The 19,242-nt window shown below is 43.3% G+C and overlaps 4 protein-coding genes across 5 annotated transcripts in view; all 4 read left to right on the plus strand.

Annotated features, from left to right (window-relative positions):
• The window catches only part of LOC118404470, a 34,743-nt gene extending 33,001 nt beyond the window's left edge, over positions 1–1,742 (plus strand). Inside the window, exons 19-21 of the mRNA XM_035803544.1 lie at positions 139–510; positions 655–1,432; positions 1,556–1,742. Of these exons, the coding sequence (XP_035659437.1) occupies positions 139–510; positions 655–1,432; positions 1,556–1,742 (1,337 nt within the window). The remainder of the gene's footprint in view (positions 1–138; positions 511–654; positions 1,433–1,555) is intronic.
• A 1,843-nt stretch (positions 1,743–3,585) lies between these two features.
• On the plus strand, positions 3,586–12,169 carry LOC118404471 (tripartite motif-containing protein 2-like). Its single transcript, XM_035803546.1, has 3 exons — positions 3,586–4,038; positions 9,802–11,150; positions 12,164–12,169. The coding sequence occupies exons 1-3, from the start codon at positions 3,831–3,833 to the stop codon at positions 12,167–12,169; spliced, it is 1,563 nt and encodes a 520-aa protein (XP_035659439.1). The 5' UTR covers positions 3,586–3,830.
• Positions 12,170–14,063: 1,894 nt separating this feature from the next.
• Positions 14,064–15,889, plus strand: LOC118404472 (E3 ubiquitin-protein ligase TRIM71-like). Its single transcript, XM_035803547.1, has one exon. It carries the CDS (start codon positions 14,064–14,066, stop codon positions 15,627–15,629), a length of 1,566 nt encoding a protein of 521 aa, XP_035659440.1. The 3' UTR covers positions 15,630–15,889.
• A 1,039-nt stretch (positions 15,890–16,928) lies between these two features.
• Positions 16,929–19,141, plus strand: LOC118405093 (interactor protein for cytohesin exchange factors 1-like). 2 transcript variants are annotated; one of them, XM_035804494.1, is made up of 4 exons: positions 16,935–17,093; positions 17,278–17,313; positions 17,580–17,715; positions 18,120–19,141. In XM_035804494.1, the coding sequence occupies exons 1-4, from the start codon at positions 16,967–16,969 to the stop codon at positions 18,169–18,171; spliced, it is 351 nt and encodes a 116-aa protein (XP_035660387.1). In that variant the 5' UTR covers positions 16,935–16,966; the 3' UTR covers positions 18,172–19,141. The 2 variants fall into 2 exon arrangements, with proteins under 2 accessions (XP_035660386.1, XP_035660387.1); XM_035804493.1 differs by lacking the exon at positions 17,278–17,313 and having other exon boundaries at positions 16,929–17,129.
• Positions 19,142–19,242: the final 101 nt, after the last annotated feature.

The following is a 19,242-nucleotide window of genomic DNA, read 5'->3' on the forward strand; positions in this document are numbered from 1 at the left end:
CAGAGAATCCAAGTCTTCAATCTGCAGGGAAAATCTGTCCGAAAGTTCTCAACATCCACATCAGTTTCCCTTTCCTTAAGGCATTTCATGACAGGTGAACCAAAAATGTGCCCATTTGATGTGGCTATGGACGGGGAGGGGAACCTGTGGGTCAGGTGGGGGACACAGGCCCAGAGTCTGCTGACTTTGCTGTGCAGTACAACAAACAGGGCAGGGTGCTGAGGAAGTTTGACCTACAGAATGCAGGGTGGGGCAGAGGAGATACCGTGGACACCAGGAGGAACCACATCCTCATCACACAAACCACAGGAGACTGGCCTGACCAACATGGTGAAGTTTTGGTGTTCAGGCCAGATGGGACACTTGTGAGAACTGTGGGTCAGCAGCAGGGGATGAAGCATCCATGGTACATCACTGTGGATGGGGAAGGGAACATTCTTGTGTCAGACTGTGAGAATTGCTGTGTCTATGTGTACAATGAGGACGGACGGTTTCTGTTCCAGTTTGGAGGTGAGGGAAGTGGTGAAGGTCAGCTGGATCGTCCCCGTGGCATCTGTACAGACAGTGCAGGTAACATCATCGTGGCAGACAAGGGAAACAGTCGTGTGGAGATGTTTGACAAGACAGGAAAATTCCTCAAACACATCACTACAGACATGGAGTGGCCAGAGGCTGTTACCATGGTACCACAGGGACAGCTGGTAGTGACTGATATGAACAACACCATTTCTGTCTTCCAGCCCACAGACACCACAGTGCCAGTATTGGGACATGTGAGGGTCCAGTCTCTCCCATCTATGCCAATCTTAGTAGCACCTGCAACAATCTCAGCAGCACCTGCACCAATACCTGCAGCACCTGCAACAAGGGACATACACTATCACCATGGTAACCAAAGGCAAAGAGAGCATCAGCCACAAAAGATTTTATTTGGTGGAGAGGGGTCAGGGTCAGGAAAGTTCATTGACCCAGTTGGTGTTACAGTGTCAGATGAAGGGGAGATCTTTGTGGCAGACTATGGAAACCGGAGAATCCAAGTCTTCACCCTGCAGGGAACATTTGTGAGACAGTTCCCAACAGTCGTGTCAGGTAGACAGAAGATGGACCCATATGATGTAGCCATGGACGGGGAGGGGAACCTGTGGGTGGTGGGGGGTAAAGGGTCTGCTGACTTTGCTATGAAATACAACAAACAGGGCAGGGTGCTGAGGAAGTTTGGCTTACAGAATGCAGCCGGGTGGATGAAAGGAGTTGCCGTGGACACCAGGAGGAACCACATCCTCATCACACAAACCACAGGAGACATGCACAACCCACATGGTGCAGTTTTGGTGTTCAGACCAGATGGGACACTTGTGGGAATTGTGCGTCAACAGCAGGGGATGAAGCATCCATGGTACATCACTGTGGATGGGGAGGGGAACATTCTTGTGTCAGACTGGGTCAATAGCTGTGTCTATGTGTACAATGAGGACGGACAGTTTCTGTTCCAGTTTGGAGGTGAGGGAAGTGGTGAAGGTCAGCTGAATGATCCCCGTGGCATCTGTACAGACAGGGCAGGTAACATTATTGTGGCAGACGGGTTAAACAGGCGTGTGGAGATGTTTGACAGGACACGAAAATTCCTCAAACACATCACTACAGGCATGCAGTATCCATGTGCTGTTGCCATGGCACCACAGGGACAGCTGGTAGTGACTGATGTTAAGAACTATTCAGTCTCCATATTTCACTGCTACTGAACCTGTTTATACCAAGATTCCACAATATAACATTGTGGTGTAAAGTGAACAGAACTAACTTCACTTGTAATTGTATACACTTATAATGCATTATGATTAAAAATGTAAGACAACTTGAATTGAAATGCTTTCTTTTAAAGTAATTCAAATATAAGTACAGCAATATCCCTTTTCAATAATGAAAAACAAACTCAAACTTTGATGTAAGTACTACTAGGTTTTTACTTCATATGGTAGCACTACTACAGTTCATGAGAAGTTAAAGGTTTGTTATGGATAAAAGTTCACTGTTGAACCCTGATAGCTATTACTGATGCCAGTCATAATCCACCTAAGATGAAAGGTCAAACCACACAAAGCTACTTTTCTCCCAGCAGGACTTTGGTCCCAAAATGGCCGCTCCTGTCGGCTTCTTTAAACAATGTCTTGGACAAGTTCGCACAGAAATGTTCAGAAGTAATTCTATAATAATAGGCTCACAGGAACCAGAAGCTTGAGGTAGTTGAGATGTGCTGTTTTGGGAGGCAGACCATATTGTGTACAATCAAGGAGGTACAATGTGTGTTAGTATTGTTGCATTGTGAGAATAGCCCCCCCCCCCCCCCCTCCTTAATGCAACCTCTATCATTCTCTGAAAAAATGTGCCAATATCTGCTTGTTTGGGGTGATTTTTGTAGTCGTTGAAGATGTTTTCATCTTCTGTCTTGTAGATATGAAAGATTGTTCCAGAATATTCTTAAGTACATGTATTATTTTCTTAGGCAGCTGCTCATAGGTTTTGTGGTACTGTTGATGACCCAATGAAATGTTGCGATACTTGCCTGGAGCAAAGAGAGAAATTTTGGGAATTTTTGTGTTCCTCTGAGCAAAGCTCTGTCTGCTGGGACAAAAGAACAGACAAGAGAGTTAAAATTGCATCTGTAACAGGTGGTTAGGGGTGGTCACCATCTCCATTTCTGTAGCCCTTGGGCCACACATTTGTACAGCAGGGGGCTCACCAGGTCTGCTGGTAGTGATGTGTGTTTAACTCCAATACTCTTCCTCATTAGTGCTAAGTGCTAAGCAGAGAAACAAGTTTGTAGCAAGGATGGTTATACTGGTTATACAGGTACAAACTAACAATTCATGGAAACTGTGGATTTCTAACTTTATAAGATTTACACATCGTATCAAGTTTTTAAGGCGGTTTATGTGATGGAGGTTTCTCCCATCTGAAAGCCGAAGCTAGGTTCCTCACTGTACTAGGTACTCATTTTCACCCAAGTTGAGAATCAAATGAGATAGGTGTAAAGTGCCTTTCCCAAGGGCACGACATTGCAGCCTGTCAGGGATTGGAACCCAAAATCTTAAGGTTCTATTTAGTTGAGAACCCAACTACAATACCACCTTGCCATCTTGTCCTGACTGACTATCATATTCCCCATCTCAAAGCAAACAGGCACATGACCAACACTTGCCTGGCTGGTATGTCTATTGTTGATAATCAATCCTGGGTTAAAACAACTTATATTGCAGCTGGTAGATTGTTGCAGAGGTTGTATGTAAACCTTGTCCTCACTGACTTATCATTTCATCACATCTCAAAGTAAACAGGCACATGACCAACATCTGCCTGGGCTGTTTGGTCATTTGTTAATAGTTACTAATGGCTGAACCAAATTACATCTCACTGTAGGGATTGTTTATTATATTGCTGGAAGGTAACGTAAAACAGCCGTTTTACCCAAAGTTGCTCCCACCTTATGTACAAAATATCATTCTTATTCTCACCTCAGTGCGAAAATGATATTATCTCTTTAGGGAATCAAATCTGCTTTAAGATTGTCAAGTGTGCATACATGTACATGTAAAAATGCTATCATGATGATCAATATAAAATTGAAAGGTCCTTCCAACAATATAGATGCCGGTTTAAATTGTATTTTGTGCAATGGTTATATAATATGCAAATATTGGTACTATACATGTTAGTACCTGAAATGGACCACTGTGTGTGTCTTCCTCAACCATTGGACTGGCCCAAAGCAAACATGTACTATGTAAGCTGTACTTTGGCTTGAGGTGGGGCTGCCACTTAGGAATACAATCATGGCGGCTGCATCGCCAAGTTTGGGGACACAATTCATGGAAGAACTGACCTGCAGTATCTGCCTGGAGCTGTTCACCAGGCCCAAGATGCTGCCCTGTCAGCACACCTTCTGTCAGGACTGTCTACAGGACCTTGCAAGCAGGAAAGTGCCCTTGCGGTGCCCAAACTGTCGTCAGCAGGTCAGGCTGCCACCCCAGGGGGTCGCAGGTTTGCCAGACAATCTCATGGCAGCAAATATGTGTGAGAGGCTCCAAAACCAGGCTACACTGTCAGGGGAAACAGGGGAACAACCCCAGTCTGGAAACAGGTGCAGTTTTCACCCCTCTGAAAAGCTAAAACTTTACTGTAAACCTTGCCAAGTTCCTCTGTGTGTAGACTGTGTAGAAGAAGGCCATGATGGACATCCGAACATAAGTCTTGCAAAAGCCACACAGGAAAGAAGATCCTCTGCCCAGGTCTTAATCAGTGAGGGGAGGAGCATTTTAGAAAGTTACAGCAGCTTCATCAGAGGCCTGAGGGAAAAAGAGAAAACCCTGATTGAACAGAAACAGCAGACAGACAACAGCATAATTCAGACCTACAACCAAATAGTGCAGAAACTCACAGAGAAAAAAGACCACCTCTTGTCTGAATCACAACAAAATTACAACAAGAACTTGGTGAAAATACAGACTGAAAGGGACAGAGTGTTAGCAGATGTCAATGAACTGTCTGCTGCCTGTGATCGAGCAGAACAAGAACTGCAGCAGGGATGGGTCGAGATTCTCAGTCAGCAAACTGCTTTGACAGAGGTGGTAGGAAAGTACAGAGGGAAAGCAGCACCAACTCCTGTACAAACCCAGCCTGCTGTCTTTCAGCCCACAGACAACCCAGTTCCAGCATTGGGGCATATGATGGTCCAGTCTCTCCCATCTGCACCAAACCTAGCAGCACCTGCACCAATCCCAGCAGCACCTGCACCTGCACCAATCCCAGCAGCACCTGCAGCAAGGGGCACAGGTCATCACCATGGTAACCAAAGGCAAGGGGAGCCTCAGCCACAGAGGGTGACATTTGGTGGAGAGGGATCAGGTGAAGGACAGTTCAAGCTTCCACTCGGTGTTACAGTGTCAGATGAAGGGGAGATCTTGGTAGCAGACTTTGGGAACCAGAGAATCCAAGTTTTCACCCTGCAGGGAACATTTGTCCACCAGTTCCCAACAGTCATGTCAGGTGGAGAGAAGATGAAACCACATGATGTGGCCATGGACGGGGAGGGGAACCTGTGGGTGGTGGGGGGTGACCTGTGGTGGATGGAGACAGACTCTGCTGACTTTGCTGTGCAGTACAACAAACAGGGCAGGGTGCTGGGGAACTTTGACCTACAGAAGTCAGCCTGGGACAGAGGAGTTGCCGTGGACACCAGGAGGAACCACATCCTCATCACACAAACCACAGGAGACTGGCCCAACAAACATGGAGAAGTTTTGGTGTTCAGACCAGATGGGACACTTGTGGGAACTGTGGGTCAGCAGCAGGGGATGAAGTGCCCACAGTGCATCACTGTGGATGAGGAAGGAAACATTCTTGTGTCAGACTTTGGGAATCACTGTGTCTATGTGTACAAGGAGGACGGACAGTTTCTGTTCCAGTTTGGAGGTTTGGGAAGTGAAGGTCAGCTGAAGGGTCCCCGTGGCATCTGTACAGACAGGGCAGGTAACATCATCGTGGCAGACATGGAAAATGGGCGTGTGGAGATGTTTGACAAGACAGGAAAATTCCTCAAACACATCGCTACAGGCATAAGTAGCCCATGTGCTGTTACCATGGCACCACAGGGACAGCTGGTAGTGACTGATATGAACAACACCATTTCCGTATTTCACACCTATTAAACCTGTTTATACTAAGATTCTACATATTATGTAACATTGTGGCATAAGATGAACAGAATTAACTTGACAATTCTATGTAATGTATGATAATAAAAAATGCCAGACAACTTGAACAGTTACACTTTCTCTTCAGGTAATTTGAATGAAAGAACAATATCCATTTCTATAACTTTAAAGAAAACAGACTCTCATGACTTCAATGTAGTTTCAGGTTTATTTACAATCATGTGGTAATACTGGAGTTAATAAAAAGCTGAGGGTTTGATATGGATGAAAGTCTGCTGGTAGCCCCAGATGGTCATTATTGATGGTAGTCATAATCAACTATGAACAAAGGTTAAAAAAACATATTTAAAAAAGCAGCGCAGGACTTTGGCCCTAAAATGGCCGCTCCCTTCAGCTTCTTTAAACAATGTCTTAGACAACTTCCCACTGAAATGTTTTGAAATTCAGTCTGCAATGATAGAGAAATTTCTGTGTTACACAAGGACTGAACTATTCTGGCTCACAGGAGTTTGTGATATTGAGATTTGCTGTTTTGGAAGGCAGGCCATATTGTGTGATATTGTTGCATTTTGAGAATATATGCCCCCCTAAATAAACACTCAAGCACTATCCCGGATATAAATTAAAGTATACTTCTAGCAATATCGGTATGTTTGGGGTGATTTTTGTTGTCAAGTCATGTTAGTGCAGAACATAGGGGTGTCGGAACATGGGTTTACAGAACATAGGGGTGTCCAGGATTCTCGCCTGGATTTTTTCACAGCTTAGGGGGTGCCGTGATAGTGAAAAGGATGCAGCTTAGCGCAGCAAAGCCACGTGGCAAGCAGTGCAGACATAATCCCCTTCGTAGAAGAAGAACTTTATTGCATGACAACTGTAGAGTTTACAATGCGTGGCAACTTGTACATACAATACATACAGAACAGTTTAACTACATGAGTTGCTAATATCTAAAAAAACTAAGAAACTGATCTGAGCATTGTACAGTAATGGCACCCCCCCCCCCCCGTGTACACTATTTCACATGCAGTAGATATCTGGCGGTTTCTAGCGAGGACCAATCAGATGGCTGCTAGCAGGTCACTGACCTCAGTCGACAATTAGCCAATGGCAGCCCAGTTACGGGCTAATCGCACCCCTTGTAGCGCCCCTAGTTTCATGTAAATGTCCTAAACTCAACCCAAGCACATTTGAGTTGCTATTTTGAGTTTCTTCCGTATGTCTAGATAGATCAGCTTGAAAATACTCAACTTTGAAAGTTTGATGATCAAAACGCCTCGGGACTGTAGAAATGAAGTCTTACACTTTCAATGGTGCTACGCTCGCGCTAATGGAGCGGTCGCTACGTGAAGGAACGGATCCCGACGAAGGTGAGATTTGTCGAGTTGACACAACATTTCCCAACAAGATCAAGCTCTCCAGGAAGGGCCGCGTACTAAAATGGAGGGAAATCAAATCTAAACTTGTCCTGGATGAGGATTTTATGGCGCATTGTGACGCCCCAAATTACAGACAATCAGCGAGAGAAGACATCGAACGCATTTTCCAGGACAGTCACCTAACAGCGCATCCCGAGTCTTTGGTTCACCGGTCATGGCGGGAGACATAGAAATCGGTAATAACAAGCAAAAAACATATTTGTCAACGATCCTGTAAAAAAATCATGACTAGTCATTATACAAAAATCTTTGCTAAGCGCCAATAACACCTTTATAATTGTCACTGTCCAAACATAAACTATAAACGTTACATTTTTAAGTTACATCAAGGAGATTAAAAAAACACCTACTTGGTTACATATAGCCCGGCCGAAGACCTTGATACAACGTACTCAGTTTAGAACTGAGTGATTCATGTTGCATATACTACACAAAGTTACACCGCGATATGTTTTGCTGCATATGCTTCGTCATGTCAAGGAGGTTCTATCTTCGAAAATAAGATCCGTTCTGGTACATATAATACAGTCAGCGTAAATCACGCACCATATAATCGGTCATTCTGCTTCATTTTGTTTATTTCATTTGTTAATCTTCTTGTAATTATGCAAAAGTAGCTGACAACACACTTGTAACTTTGACAAAGACGTTCACATGTTTGAAAGGTTGCTTCTATGTGATGCAAAACCACTTCCAGAATTTGAATACGTCCGTCACCTAGCTATGTAAACACGATAATTTATTCATGTTGTAGAAGAACCACAAACATCCCAGACAACCACAGTCGGTAACGACGATATTGAGTTTTGGGATAATGTGACATTATCCATCGTTGTTATTTTGTAAAACATAAAATAAAAACATCACGTAGTTCTACTGTACTTCTAAAAGTCACTGTCACAACTTGAATCTTGTAACCGTAGTAGGTAAAAAGATCTCTGAATCTGATGACCCGTGCGCAACGGCTGCAGTAAATTGTCAAATATAACGCTATGTACTCAAGTCGTATTGTTTTTTTTTCAGTCCTTCCTTCTATTCTATATTACCGGCATTGAAAGGGACCAGCTCACAAAATACATGCTGTAAACTAAAGGAACCCCTACAAAGATTTCCTTTGTAATGTATTGACGGTATTTAACAGCCAGTAATCGACGGACAATAGGTGTGAAATATTCCTCCCAGCCCCTCGCGTGCCACCAGTTTAGTGTTAATTAGTTACTCTGCATTTGCACTAGCGGACTTCATGGGCGTTGCCCTCGCTAGAAATCTACTGAATGGGAATCAGAGCTAGGCCCCCTGCACCCCCCCCCCTGGGAGATTTAAGATTTGTAACCCCCCAAAACCCCAAAAGCATTTTGAGGACCATGTTTAATTGGATTAAGTAAAGCCAACATTTTTTACCTTTTTGTTACTAAGCAACAGAAAAGCCCGGCCCTATGCAGCATTGGGGCTTGAATCACAGTGTATAGAGGACACAAATCGGGTGTACAGCCCCCTTAATGCTTAACTGTGCTAGTGATCAGAACCCTGAGTGTCAGACCATGGGACTGGAACTGTGAGAGATAATGCCTAAATTGTTGATAAAACTACCTTTCTTCCTCTTGTTCAAAGCTGGACTATAAATAAAACATGTCCAGATCAACTTATTCTAACAGTATTTTATTGACTATTGACATACTCCTCTTATCTCAAAAGTAAACAGGCACCTGACCAACACCTGTCTGACTGTTCATTATTATGTTTCACTTAGAGAAAACATATTGTTTTTGCTGGTGTTTTATTCTTCCTCTGTCATTCTTGGTGACAGTCCTCAGGGGCGAGTTCTTTTTTTTTTATAGATGCCTCAGTAACGAGCCTAATGGTATAGCATTGTGTGCAGGTACTAGCTTGTCAAAGACAAATGATGGGGAGGAAAACATCCTGCATTTTCTTGAAAGTATCGGCTTTCTAGTTAATAATATCTGGTAGTTATTTATTACTAGTCTCCTGGTGGTTGAAACCAACTTACACATCAGTATAGGGGGGGTTGTTTATATCACTGGAAATAGTGAAACAGCTATTTTATATGCTAATACTTCCTGAGGTCTCATCATTACTAGTACTTGTTAGTGTATTCTGTCTACCAATTGCATCTCTTAGATATCATAAATCTGCTCTAAACTGGCCTAATTAGAGTCAAGATGTCTTTAAAACAACTTCCCAAGGTTTGTACTGTGTGTACATAGTCATTATGATGGTAATGAAAGATAGTCATTGATGCAGTAATGTATGGTCTATTTAGTTTAATTGTTGGTTGAGACACAAACATCAGGATTATACATGAATGTGATGATACCAGAAATGGCCCCTTTTCTACCTGAACTATTGGACTGGCCCAAAGCAAACATGTACGTCATCTGTACTTTGGCTTGAGGTGGGGCTGCAACTTAAATAAGAGAAAATCATGGCGGCTGCACCGTCAAGTTTGGGGATGCATTTTAGAGAAGAACTGACTTGCAGCATCTGCCTGGAGCTGTTCACCAGGCCCAAGGTGCTGCCCTGTCAGCACACCTTCTGTCAGGACTGTCTACAGGACCATGCAGGGAGGGGAGGGGCCTTCCAGTGCCCAAACTGTCGTCAGCAGGTCAGGCTGCCATGTAATGGGGTCGCAGGTTTGCCAGACAACCACCTGGTTACAAGTCTGTGTGAGAGGCTGCAAAACCAGGCTACACTGTCAGGGGAAACAAGGGAACAACCCCAGTCTGGACACAGGTGCAGTTTTCACCCCTCTGAGAAGCTAAAACTCTATTGTAAACCATGCCAAGTTCCTCTGTGTGTAGACTGTGTAGAAGAAGGCCATGATGGACATCCGAACATAAGTCTTGCAAAAGCCACACAGGAAAGAAGATCCTCTGCCCAGGTCTTAATCAGTGAGGGGAGGAGCATTTTAGAAAGTTACAGCAGCTTCATCAGAGGCCTGAGGGAAAAAGAGAAAACCCTGATTGAACAGAAACAGCAGACAGACAACAGCATAATTCAGACCTACAACCAAATAGTGCAGAAACTCACAGAGAAAAAAGACCACCTCTTGTCTGAATCACAACAAAATTACAACAAGAACTTGGTGAAAATACAGACTGAAAGGGACAGAGTGTTAGCAGATGTCAATGAACTGTCTGCTGCCTGTGATCAAGCAGAACAAGAACTGCAGCAGGGATGGGTCGAGATTCTCAGTCAGCAAACCGCTTTGACAGACATTGTAGGAAAGTACAGAGGAAAAGCAGCACCAACTCCTGTACAAACCCAGCCTGCTGTCTTTCAGCCCACAGACACCACAGTGCCAGTATTGGGACATGTGACGGTCCAGTCTCTCCCATCTGCACCAATCCCAGCAGAACCTGCACCAATCCCAGCAGAACCTGCACCAATCCCAGCAGTCCCTGCAGCAGGGGGCACAGGTCATCACCATGGTAACCAAAGGCAAGAGAAGCCTCTGTCTCAGAGGGTGACATTTGGTCAAGAGGGATCAGGAACAGGACAGTTCCAGGGTCCATATGGTGTTGCAGTGTCAGATGAAGGTGAGATCTTTGTAGCAGACTATTGGAACCAGAGAATCCAAGTTTTCACCCTGCAGGGAACATTTGTGAGACAGTTCCCAACAGTTGTGTCAGGTGAAGAGAAGATGAAACCATATGATGTGGCCATGGACGGAGAGGGGAACCTGTGGGTGGTGGGGGTGACACGCTCTGATGAATTTGCTGTACTGTATAACAAACAGGGCAGGGTGCTGAGGATGTTTGGCTTGCAGAAGACAGGGAGGAGCAGAGGAGTTGCCATGGACACCAGGAGGAACAACATCCTCATCACACAAATCACAGGAGACAGGCCCAACCACCATGGTGAAGTTTTGGTGTTCAGGCCAGACGGGACACTTGTGAGAACTGTGGGTCAGCAGCAGGGGATGGGTTACCCAGGATACATCACTGTGGACGGGGAAGTGAACATTCTTGTGTCAGACTGGGTCAATAGCTGTGTCTATGTGTACAATGAGGACGGACAGTTTCTGTTCCAGTTTGGAGGTGAGGGAAGTGGTGAAGGTCAGCTGAATGATCCCCGTGGCATCTGTACAGACAGGGCAGGTAACATTATTGTGGCAGACGGGTTAAACAGGCGTGTGGAGATGTTTGACAGGACAGGAAAATTCCTCAAACACATCACTACAGGCATGCAGTATCCATGTGCTGTTGCCATGGCACCACAGGGACAGCTGGTAGTGACTGATGTTAAGAACTATTCAGTCTCCATATTTCACTGCTACTGAACCTGTTTATACCAAGATTCCACAATATAACACTGTGGTGTAAAGTGAACAGAACTAACTTCACTTGTAATTGTATACACTTATAATGCATTATGATTAAAAATGTAAGACAACTTGAATTGAAATGCTTTCTTTTAAAGTAATTCAAATATAAGTACAGCAATATCCCTTTTCAATGATGAAAAACAAACTCAAACTTCAATGTAAGTACTACTAGGTTTTTACTTCATATGGTAGCACTACTACAGTTCATGAGAAGTTAAAGGTTTGTTATGGATAAAAGTTCACTGTTGAACCCTGATAGCTATTACTGATGCCAGTGATAATCCATCTAAGATCAAAGGTCAAACAAACCACACAAAGCTACTTTTCTCCCAGCAGGACTTTGGTACCAAAATGGCCGCTCCTGTTGGCTTCTTTAAACAATGTCTTGGACAAGTGTGCACAGAAATGTTCAGAACTAATTCTGTAATGATAGGCTCACAGGAACCAGGAGTTTGTGATAGTTGAGATTTGCTGTTTTGGTAGGCAGACCATATTGTGTACAATGTTTGTTAGTATTGTTGCATTGTGAGAATAGCCGCCCCCCCCCCCCCCCTCCTCCTTAATGCAACCTCTATCATTCTCTGAATTAATTAAAAAATGTGCCAATATCTGCTTGTTTGGGGTGATTTTTGTAGTTGTTGAAGATGTTTTTATCTTCTGTCTTGTAGATATGAAAGATTGTTCCAGAATATTCTTAAGTACATGTATTATTTTCTTTGGTAGCTGCTCATAGGTTTTGTGGTACTGTTGATGACCCCATGAAATGTTGCGATACTTGCCTGGAGCAAAGAGAGAAATTTTGGGAATTTTTGTGTTCCTCTGAGCAAAGCTCTGTCTGGGACAAAAGAACAGACAAGAGAGTTAAAATTGCGTCTGTAACAGGTGGTTAGGGGCAGTGCCCATCTCCATTTCTGTAGCCCTTGGGCCACACATTTGTACAGCAGGGGGCTGGTCCGCTGGTAGTGATGTGTGTTTAACTCCCATACTCATCCTCATTAGTGCTGAGTGTTAAGCAGAGAAACAAGTTTGTAACAAGGATGGTTATACTGATTATACAGGTACAGACTAACAATTCATGGAAACTGTGGATTTCCAACTTTATGAAGATTTACACATCGTATCAAGTTTTTAAGGCGGTTTATGTGATGGAGGTTTCTCCCATTTGAAAGCCAAAGCTTGGTACTCATTTTCACCAGAGTCGAGGGAGGAGTTAGGTGTAATGTGCCTCTCCCAAGGTACAACATTGGTGCCTGCCAGAGATTGGAACCCAAAACCTTTAGGTTCTATTATTTTTGGTTAACAACCCAACTACAATACCACCTTGCCATCTTGTTTGACTCAGGCTTTTAGCCAGGCATGCGTCCGCACTTCATTTGGATGTGCTATTCTGAAAATAATAAGAAATTGAAGTGGCCCTTACACTTGGGAGCAGATCCTCTGACAAGCATGAAATTCTGATTGACCAGGGATGTTACTAGTTTTTTTTGTGGTCAGTCGTCTACTGTGACCTCTTTGACAGTAATTTTGCCTCTGGAATGCAACAGTTAACTTAAGATTCTGCCAAACTCAAAAATGCCTTCTGCCCCCTACAATGCTCATGCCTGTAGCGCTTGCTCACTATGAAATATGGACCCCTAATAATAAAATCCTAGCTAAAAGCCTGTCCTGATCTGACTTTTATCATATCCCCATCTCAAGACAAACAGGCACATGACCAACACCTGCCTGACTGGTGTGTCTATTGTTGATAATCAATCCTGGGTTAAACCAACTTAAATTGCAGCTGGTAGATTGTTGTAGGGGTTGTGTGTAACCCTTGACCCCACAGAATTATTGCTTCCTCTTATCTCAAAGTAAACGGCACACGACCAGCACATGCTTGGCTGTTCGGTCATTCATTAAAAAATTGCTGATGGTCAAAACCAACTTACGTCTCAGTCTAGGGAGGTAGTTAATATTGCTGGAAAGTAACTTAAAACAGTCATTTTACCCAAAGTTGCTCGCAAGGTACAAAATAATATATTATTGTTATTCTCATGTCATTATTGTCTTTGACAGTGATATTTCTTATTATATAAAGATATCAAATCAAGATATTTTGAAAATATAAATGCTATCATGATGACCAATATTTGATATTTTCTTGCCACTATGATGCCACTTTAATTTGAATTTAGTGCAATATCTATAGCAGACATACAAATAATGGACAGGTACTATAAGTATCTGAAATGACTCACTTTCTTCCCCAACTATTGGACTGGCCCAAAGCAAACACGTAATCTGTACTTTGGCTTGAGCTAAGGCTGCCACATGAGCAGGAGAACAATCATGGCGGCTGCACCGTCAAGTTTGGGGACACAGTTCAGGGAAGAACTGACCTGCAGCATCTGCCTGGAGCTGTTCACCAGGCCCAAGATGCTGCCCTGTCAGCACACCTTCTGTCAGGACTGTCTACAGGATCTTGCAAGCAGGAAAGTGCCCTTGCGGTGCCCAAACTGTCGTCAGCAGGTCAGGCTGCAACTCCAGGGGGTCGCAGGTTTGCCAGACAATATCATGGCAGCAAATATGTGTGAGAGGCTCCAAAACCAGGCTACACTGTCAGGGGAAACAAGGAAACAACCCCAGTCTGGAAACAGGTGCAGCTTTCACCCCTCTGAGAAGCTAAAACTTTACTGTAAACCTTGCCAAGTGCCTCTGTGTGTGGACTGTGTAGAAGAAGGCCATGATGGACATCCTAACATAAGCCTTGCAAAAGCCACACAACAAAGGAGGTCCACAGTCCAGGCCTTGATCAGTGAGGGGAGGAACATCTTAGAAAGTTACTTCAGCTTCATCAGAGGTCTGAGGGAAACAGAGAAAACCCTGAATGAACAGAAACAGCAGACAGACAATGCTATCACTGAGGCCTACAAGGCACTCTTGGCTAAAGTGGAACAAAATCACAGCGAGAACTTGGAGAAAATACAGACGGAAAGGGACAGAGTGTTGTCAGATGTCAATGAACTATCTGCTGCCTGTGATCGAGCAGAACAAGAACTGCAGCTGGGATGGGTCGAGATTCTCAGTCAGCAAACTGCTTTGACAGAGGTGGTAGGAAAGTACAGAGGAAAAGCAGCACCAACTCCTGTACAAACCCAGCCTGCTGTCTTCCAGCCCACAGACATTCCAGTGCCAGTATTGGGACATGTGACGGTCCAGTCTCTCCCATCTGCACCAACCCCAGCAGTACCTGCACCAATCCCAGCAGCACCTGCAACAAGGGGCAGAGGTCATCACCATGGTAACCAAAGACAAAGAGAGAATCATTCTCAGACGGTGACATTTGGTGGAGAGGGATCAGAAACAGGACAGTTTGACAGACCATATGGTGTTACAGTGTCAGATGAAGGGGAGATCTTTGTAGCAGATACTAGGAACCAGAGAATCCAAGTCTTCACCCTGCAGGGAACATTTGTGAGACAGTTCCCGACAGTCGTGGCAGGTGGACAGAGGATGGACCCATCGGATGTGGCCATGGATGGGGAGGGGAACCTGTGGGTGGTGGGGGAGGCAGAGTCTGCAGACTTTGCTGTGCAGTACAACAAACAGGGCAGGGTGCTGAGGAAGTTTGACCTACAGGAGTCAGAGTGGTACAGAGGAGTTGCTGTGGATACCAGGAGGAACCACATCCTCATCATACAAACCACGGGACACTGGGTCAACCTGCATGGTGAAGTTTTGGTGTTCAGGCCATTTGGGACACTTGTGAGAACTGTGGGTCAGCAGCAGGGGATGAAGCACCCACAGTACATCACTGTGGATGGGGAAGGGAACATTCTTGTGTCAGACTTGCGCAATAACTGTGTCCATGTGTACAACGAAAACAGACAGTTTCTGTTCCAGTTTGGAGGTGAGGGAAGTGGTGAAGGTCAACTGAAGCATCCCCGTGGCATCTGTACAGACAGGGCAGGTAACATCATCGTGGCAGACTATGGAAACAGGCGTGTGGAGATGTTTGACAAGACAGGAAAATTCCTCAAACACATCACTACAGACATGAAGGAGCCATGGGCCGTTGCCATGGCACCACAGGGACAGCTGGTAGTGACTGATGCAGAGAAAAACACCGTCTCCATATTTCAAACCTACTGAACCTGTTCATACCTTCAGGTTCTCATGAACTGTAACTGTATAGTAGTACTGCAAGATGATGACTCGACACAACTATATTAACATTGCAGCCATGTTCATTATTGAATAGGGTATACACATGTACATATGTAGGATTGCCAAGTTGATTCTGTTCACTTTATGCCACAATGTTACTATGATGAAAGAGTCTGCTACTTAAAGCCCCTGGTGATCATTATTGATTATAGATGCCAGTCAGAGATTATGTACTACATGTATTCTACTAGTACCAAAGGTCAATGCACATAAATGCTCCAATAGTCTCATCCAAAGACTTTGGTCCCAAATGGCCGCTTCCATCGACTTATGTAAACAATACTTTTGACAGGTATGCACAAAAGTTCAGAATGAAGATTGTAAAATATGACAAAAAAAGGAAATTATGTGTTTCATAAATGCAAGAACTGAACTATTCTAGCTTGCAAGAGTCATGAGTTTGTGATTTGATATTTTGAGAGGCTGACCATTTATGTACATCCACTAGAATAATCAATTAGATTTTGATTGTAAGAAAATAGAGTCATTATCTTAAAGTACATTATTAAGTAATAAAGCAAGACATAAACACCGACATTTTTGTATTGGGTATTGATTTTTGGCTGTTAATGTTTGTCTTCCAAGAAAAAATTAGATATTTGGTGCCACAAAGTTAACACATAAGAAATCTTTGGTTAACAACACATGCCTCTCCAGATAACATCCTTGTAGACCCAATTCACATCAAGGGGCGATGTAGGCAAATATAACCATGAAATAACATGAACATTCAAAGTAATTCCCCTTCCCTGAAGGATGTGCAGTACCTGGCCTCACTGCTAGGAGGTGCTTGGAAGTTAGCTCTTCCATTTTGCACTCAGTCCAGTCTTTGTGGGATGATTGTTGCAGTAATTATTTGGCAGTGTACAGTCTAGATTACTTCCAGTTTGTTGATACTAGCTAAGTAAGACCTGGCGCATCCCCGTCTTGTAATTAGCCTCGAAAGGGTATACCACTCCGTAAGGGGCAGTATAACCCCGTCGTGTGTAAACATGTGCGAACATGTGTGATCACGTCGACCGAACGAACGAACGAGCTAAGTAATAAGTTAGTATTAAGTTAATGATAAATTAATATTAACCTTTTCCAGCTGGATGTCTGGCTAGACATCAGCATGAACAACGTGCGCCTCCCGGCCCTGTCCATCCCGTAACCTGACTTCCATGGTTACCTGAGTAAGCTGGCTAGTTAATGAGTTAGTGATAAGTTAATGATGAGTTGATATTAACCCGTTACAGCTGGATGTATGGCTGGACATCAGCATGAACAACGTGCGCCTGCCCGCCCTGTCCATCCCCGAGCCTGATTTCCACGGTTACCTGAGTAAGCTGGGTTACGTGCACAAGGTGTGGCGGAGGCGCTACTGTGTGCTGAAGGACGGATGTCTCTACTACTACACAGACTACAACAGTAAACGGGCCATTGGTAAGTTGTAACTACTACACAGACTACAACAGTAAACGGGCCATCGGTAAGTTATAACTACTACACAGACTACAACAGCAAACGGGCCATCGGTAAGTTGTAACTGCTACACAGACTACAACAGCAAACGGGCCATTGGTAAGTTGTAACTACTACACAGACTACAACTCTAAACGGGCCATCGGTAAGACATTAATGACTTTCTCTAATGATTGAGATATGGATGTTGAAAAATGTCAGGAACCATCTTACAGTATCGATATAGCAGGTTTATACACGTACATCCAGGAAGACAGACTTCCCTAAGCTGACTGGGGAGACCAGAAGTGTAATAGTGCTGTAGAGTCCTGGTCTCAGGAACACAAAAATGCCTGCTGTTATCTGGGCCCTAATTTCATGTGTTTCCAGGCGTGACACATTTCCTTGGTTACTAATTTAATATGTTTCCAGGTGTGGCCCATTTCCATGGTTACCGGGTGGAGCCCATGACGACCACAGGAAAGTCCCACGCCTTTAGCCTGACCCCGCCCTCGCCTGACATCCGAACCTTCTACTTCAGCGCAGACAACGAGTCCGAGAAACTCAAGTAAGATGATTTTATGGACTTTCCCAAGATGTCTGGTTAGAAGGCCACTGTCTTTGACATTGTTTCTGTGCTGCTGTCTGACCTTGATATGACCTTGGTGCAGTTCTGGCTTCTCTATTCTGACCTTGGAGTGACTTTCAAGTTTGACAAATATTATGACCTTTAGGTGACCTTGATGATAAATGACCTTTATTTGACCTTGATATTAAAAAGTTTTATGGCCCTTGAGATGACATTGGTGTTGAACACTTATTGTGATCTTGAAGTGACCTTGGTGGCAAATAGTTATTATGACCTTGACATGACCTTGGTTGTAAACTGTTTTTATTTGCCTTTACCTTGGGGTGACCTTGATGTGGAACATCTTGTAACCTTGACCTGACCTTGCTGTTTTTCCTCCCCAGGTGGATGGAGCATCTTGAAGACTCCCTGGGCCGCTGGATCAAGGTGGACTGAGGAATTCTGTTTCTTTACTTACTAGGTCATTATCTAATAACACTCTTATTACCAGGTATTTATTTATTTATCTAGCAGTATTTATTTGTAGTACAAATAGTTTCTTATTTAGCTATGTTTATTCTTGGGCATCATTCTTACCTGTATTGTAGCTTTCTAATCTTCATTTCTTGTAGATTGATTATTTTCATGGACAGTTGAGTAAAGCTCAGCATTTGTTGAAAAGTATGAATTTTAACAGAAAAGGGTCACTGAAGCCATCTTTCGGACATTTTGAAACTCTAGCATTGTTTTTGCCTTTATTGTAGCCTTTTAATCTTCATTTATTGTATATTTATCCTGCAGTTGTTTAAGAATGTGAGAGTTTGTGGAAAGTGAAGGATTTAAGCCATTTTTATGAAGTATTGAAATTCACTTGTTTCTTTTCTGTATTTTTTCTGCTGTGTTATTTTGTATTCCCCAATCTTAATAACCTCAGACTTACCAGTCTAGAGAGACTACCGTGTAGTGACACAACATTAAGTTTGGCGTACCGGCTTTCCACATTGTAACAGACACTTTGGTTTTCTGACTAGAGTTAGTGTAAATGCCATGTACAATAATTAATCTGTGTAAAAATCATGTAGGATCTGTTTGTTTCAATTTAACAGAATCCCAAAGGACATGTTCGAAAATGGATTTCTTGCTGTTTTGACAACCAAAGTAGCTTCACTTTTAGATTCACTTTTACTTTTAGAAATAAGAATATATTTAGCCAATTTTGATCATATAATTTGCATGATCATTTAATATGTCGCGTAAGACTCTAAACTATACTTAGCAAATTTAATTTACTAACTCAAGATTGAAGTAAAAGTCTATATCCTTAACTAACATGATTGTGGAAATGACAGGATGTTGATTGGAGTTTGTGAGGTTTTGAAAGATGAATTTTGTATATTATACAATATATATATTCACTGCATATCAATGCCGAGGTTGTGTCTTTTATACTAACCAGCAGTAGAATAGTACTTAATAACTTTGTAGTCTCATAAATCCACGTGGAAACGGGAATTCCGTTTGAAGTGA

The sequence above is a fragment of the Branchiostoma floridae genome, chromosome 17 (assembly GCF_000003815.2).
Source record: "Branchiostoma floridae strain S238N-H82 chromosome 17, Bfl_VNyyK, whole genome shotgun sequence".
NCBI classification, from domain to species: domain Eukaryota; kingdom Metazoa; phylum Chordata; class Leptocardii; order Amphioxiformes; family Branchiostomatidae; genus Branchiostoma; species Branchiostoma floridae.

Bases quoted from the DNA above. Each gene is read 5' to 3' on its own strand.
- LOC118404471 (XM_035803546.1), top strand. From the start codon at position 3,831: ATGGCGGCTGCATCGCCAAGTTTGGGGACACAATTCATGGAAGAACTG. The intron at 4,039-9,801 runs GTTTGCCAGACA...ATGGGGTCGCAG, and splicing joins GCCACCCCAGGGGGTCGCAG to GTTTGCCAGACAACCACCTG.
- LOC118404472 (XM_035803547.1), top strand. From the start codon at position 14,064: ATGTGTGAGAGGCTCCAAAACCAGGCTACACTGTCAGGGGAAACAAGG.
- LOC118405093 (XM_035804493.1), top strand. From the start codon at position 16,967: ATGAACAACGTGCGCCTGCCCGCCCTGTCCATCCCCGAGCCTGATTTC. The intron at 17,130-17,579 runs GTAAGTTGTAAC...ATATGTTTCCAG, and splicing joins CAACAGTAAACGGGCCATTG to GTGTGGCCCATTTCCATGGT. The intron at 17,716-18,119 runs GTAAGATGATTT...TTTCCTCCCCAG, and splicing joins AACGAGTCCGAGAAACTCAA to GTGGATGGAGCATCTTGAAG.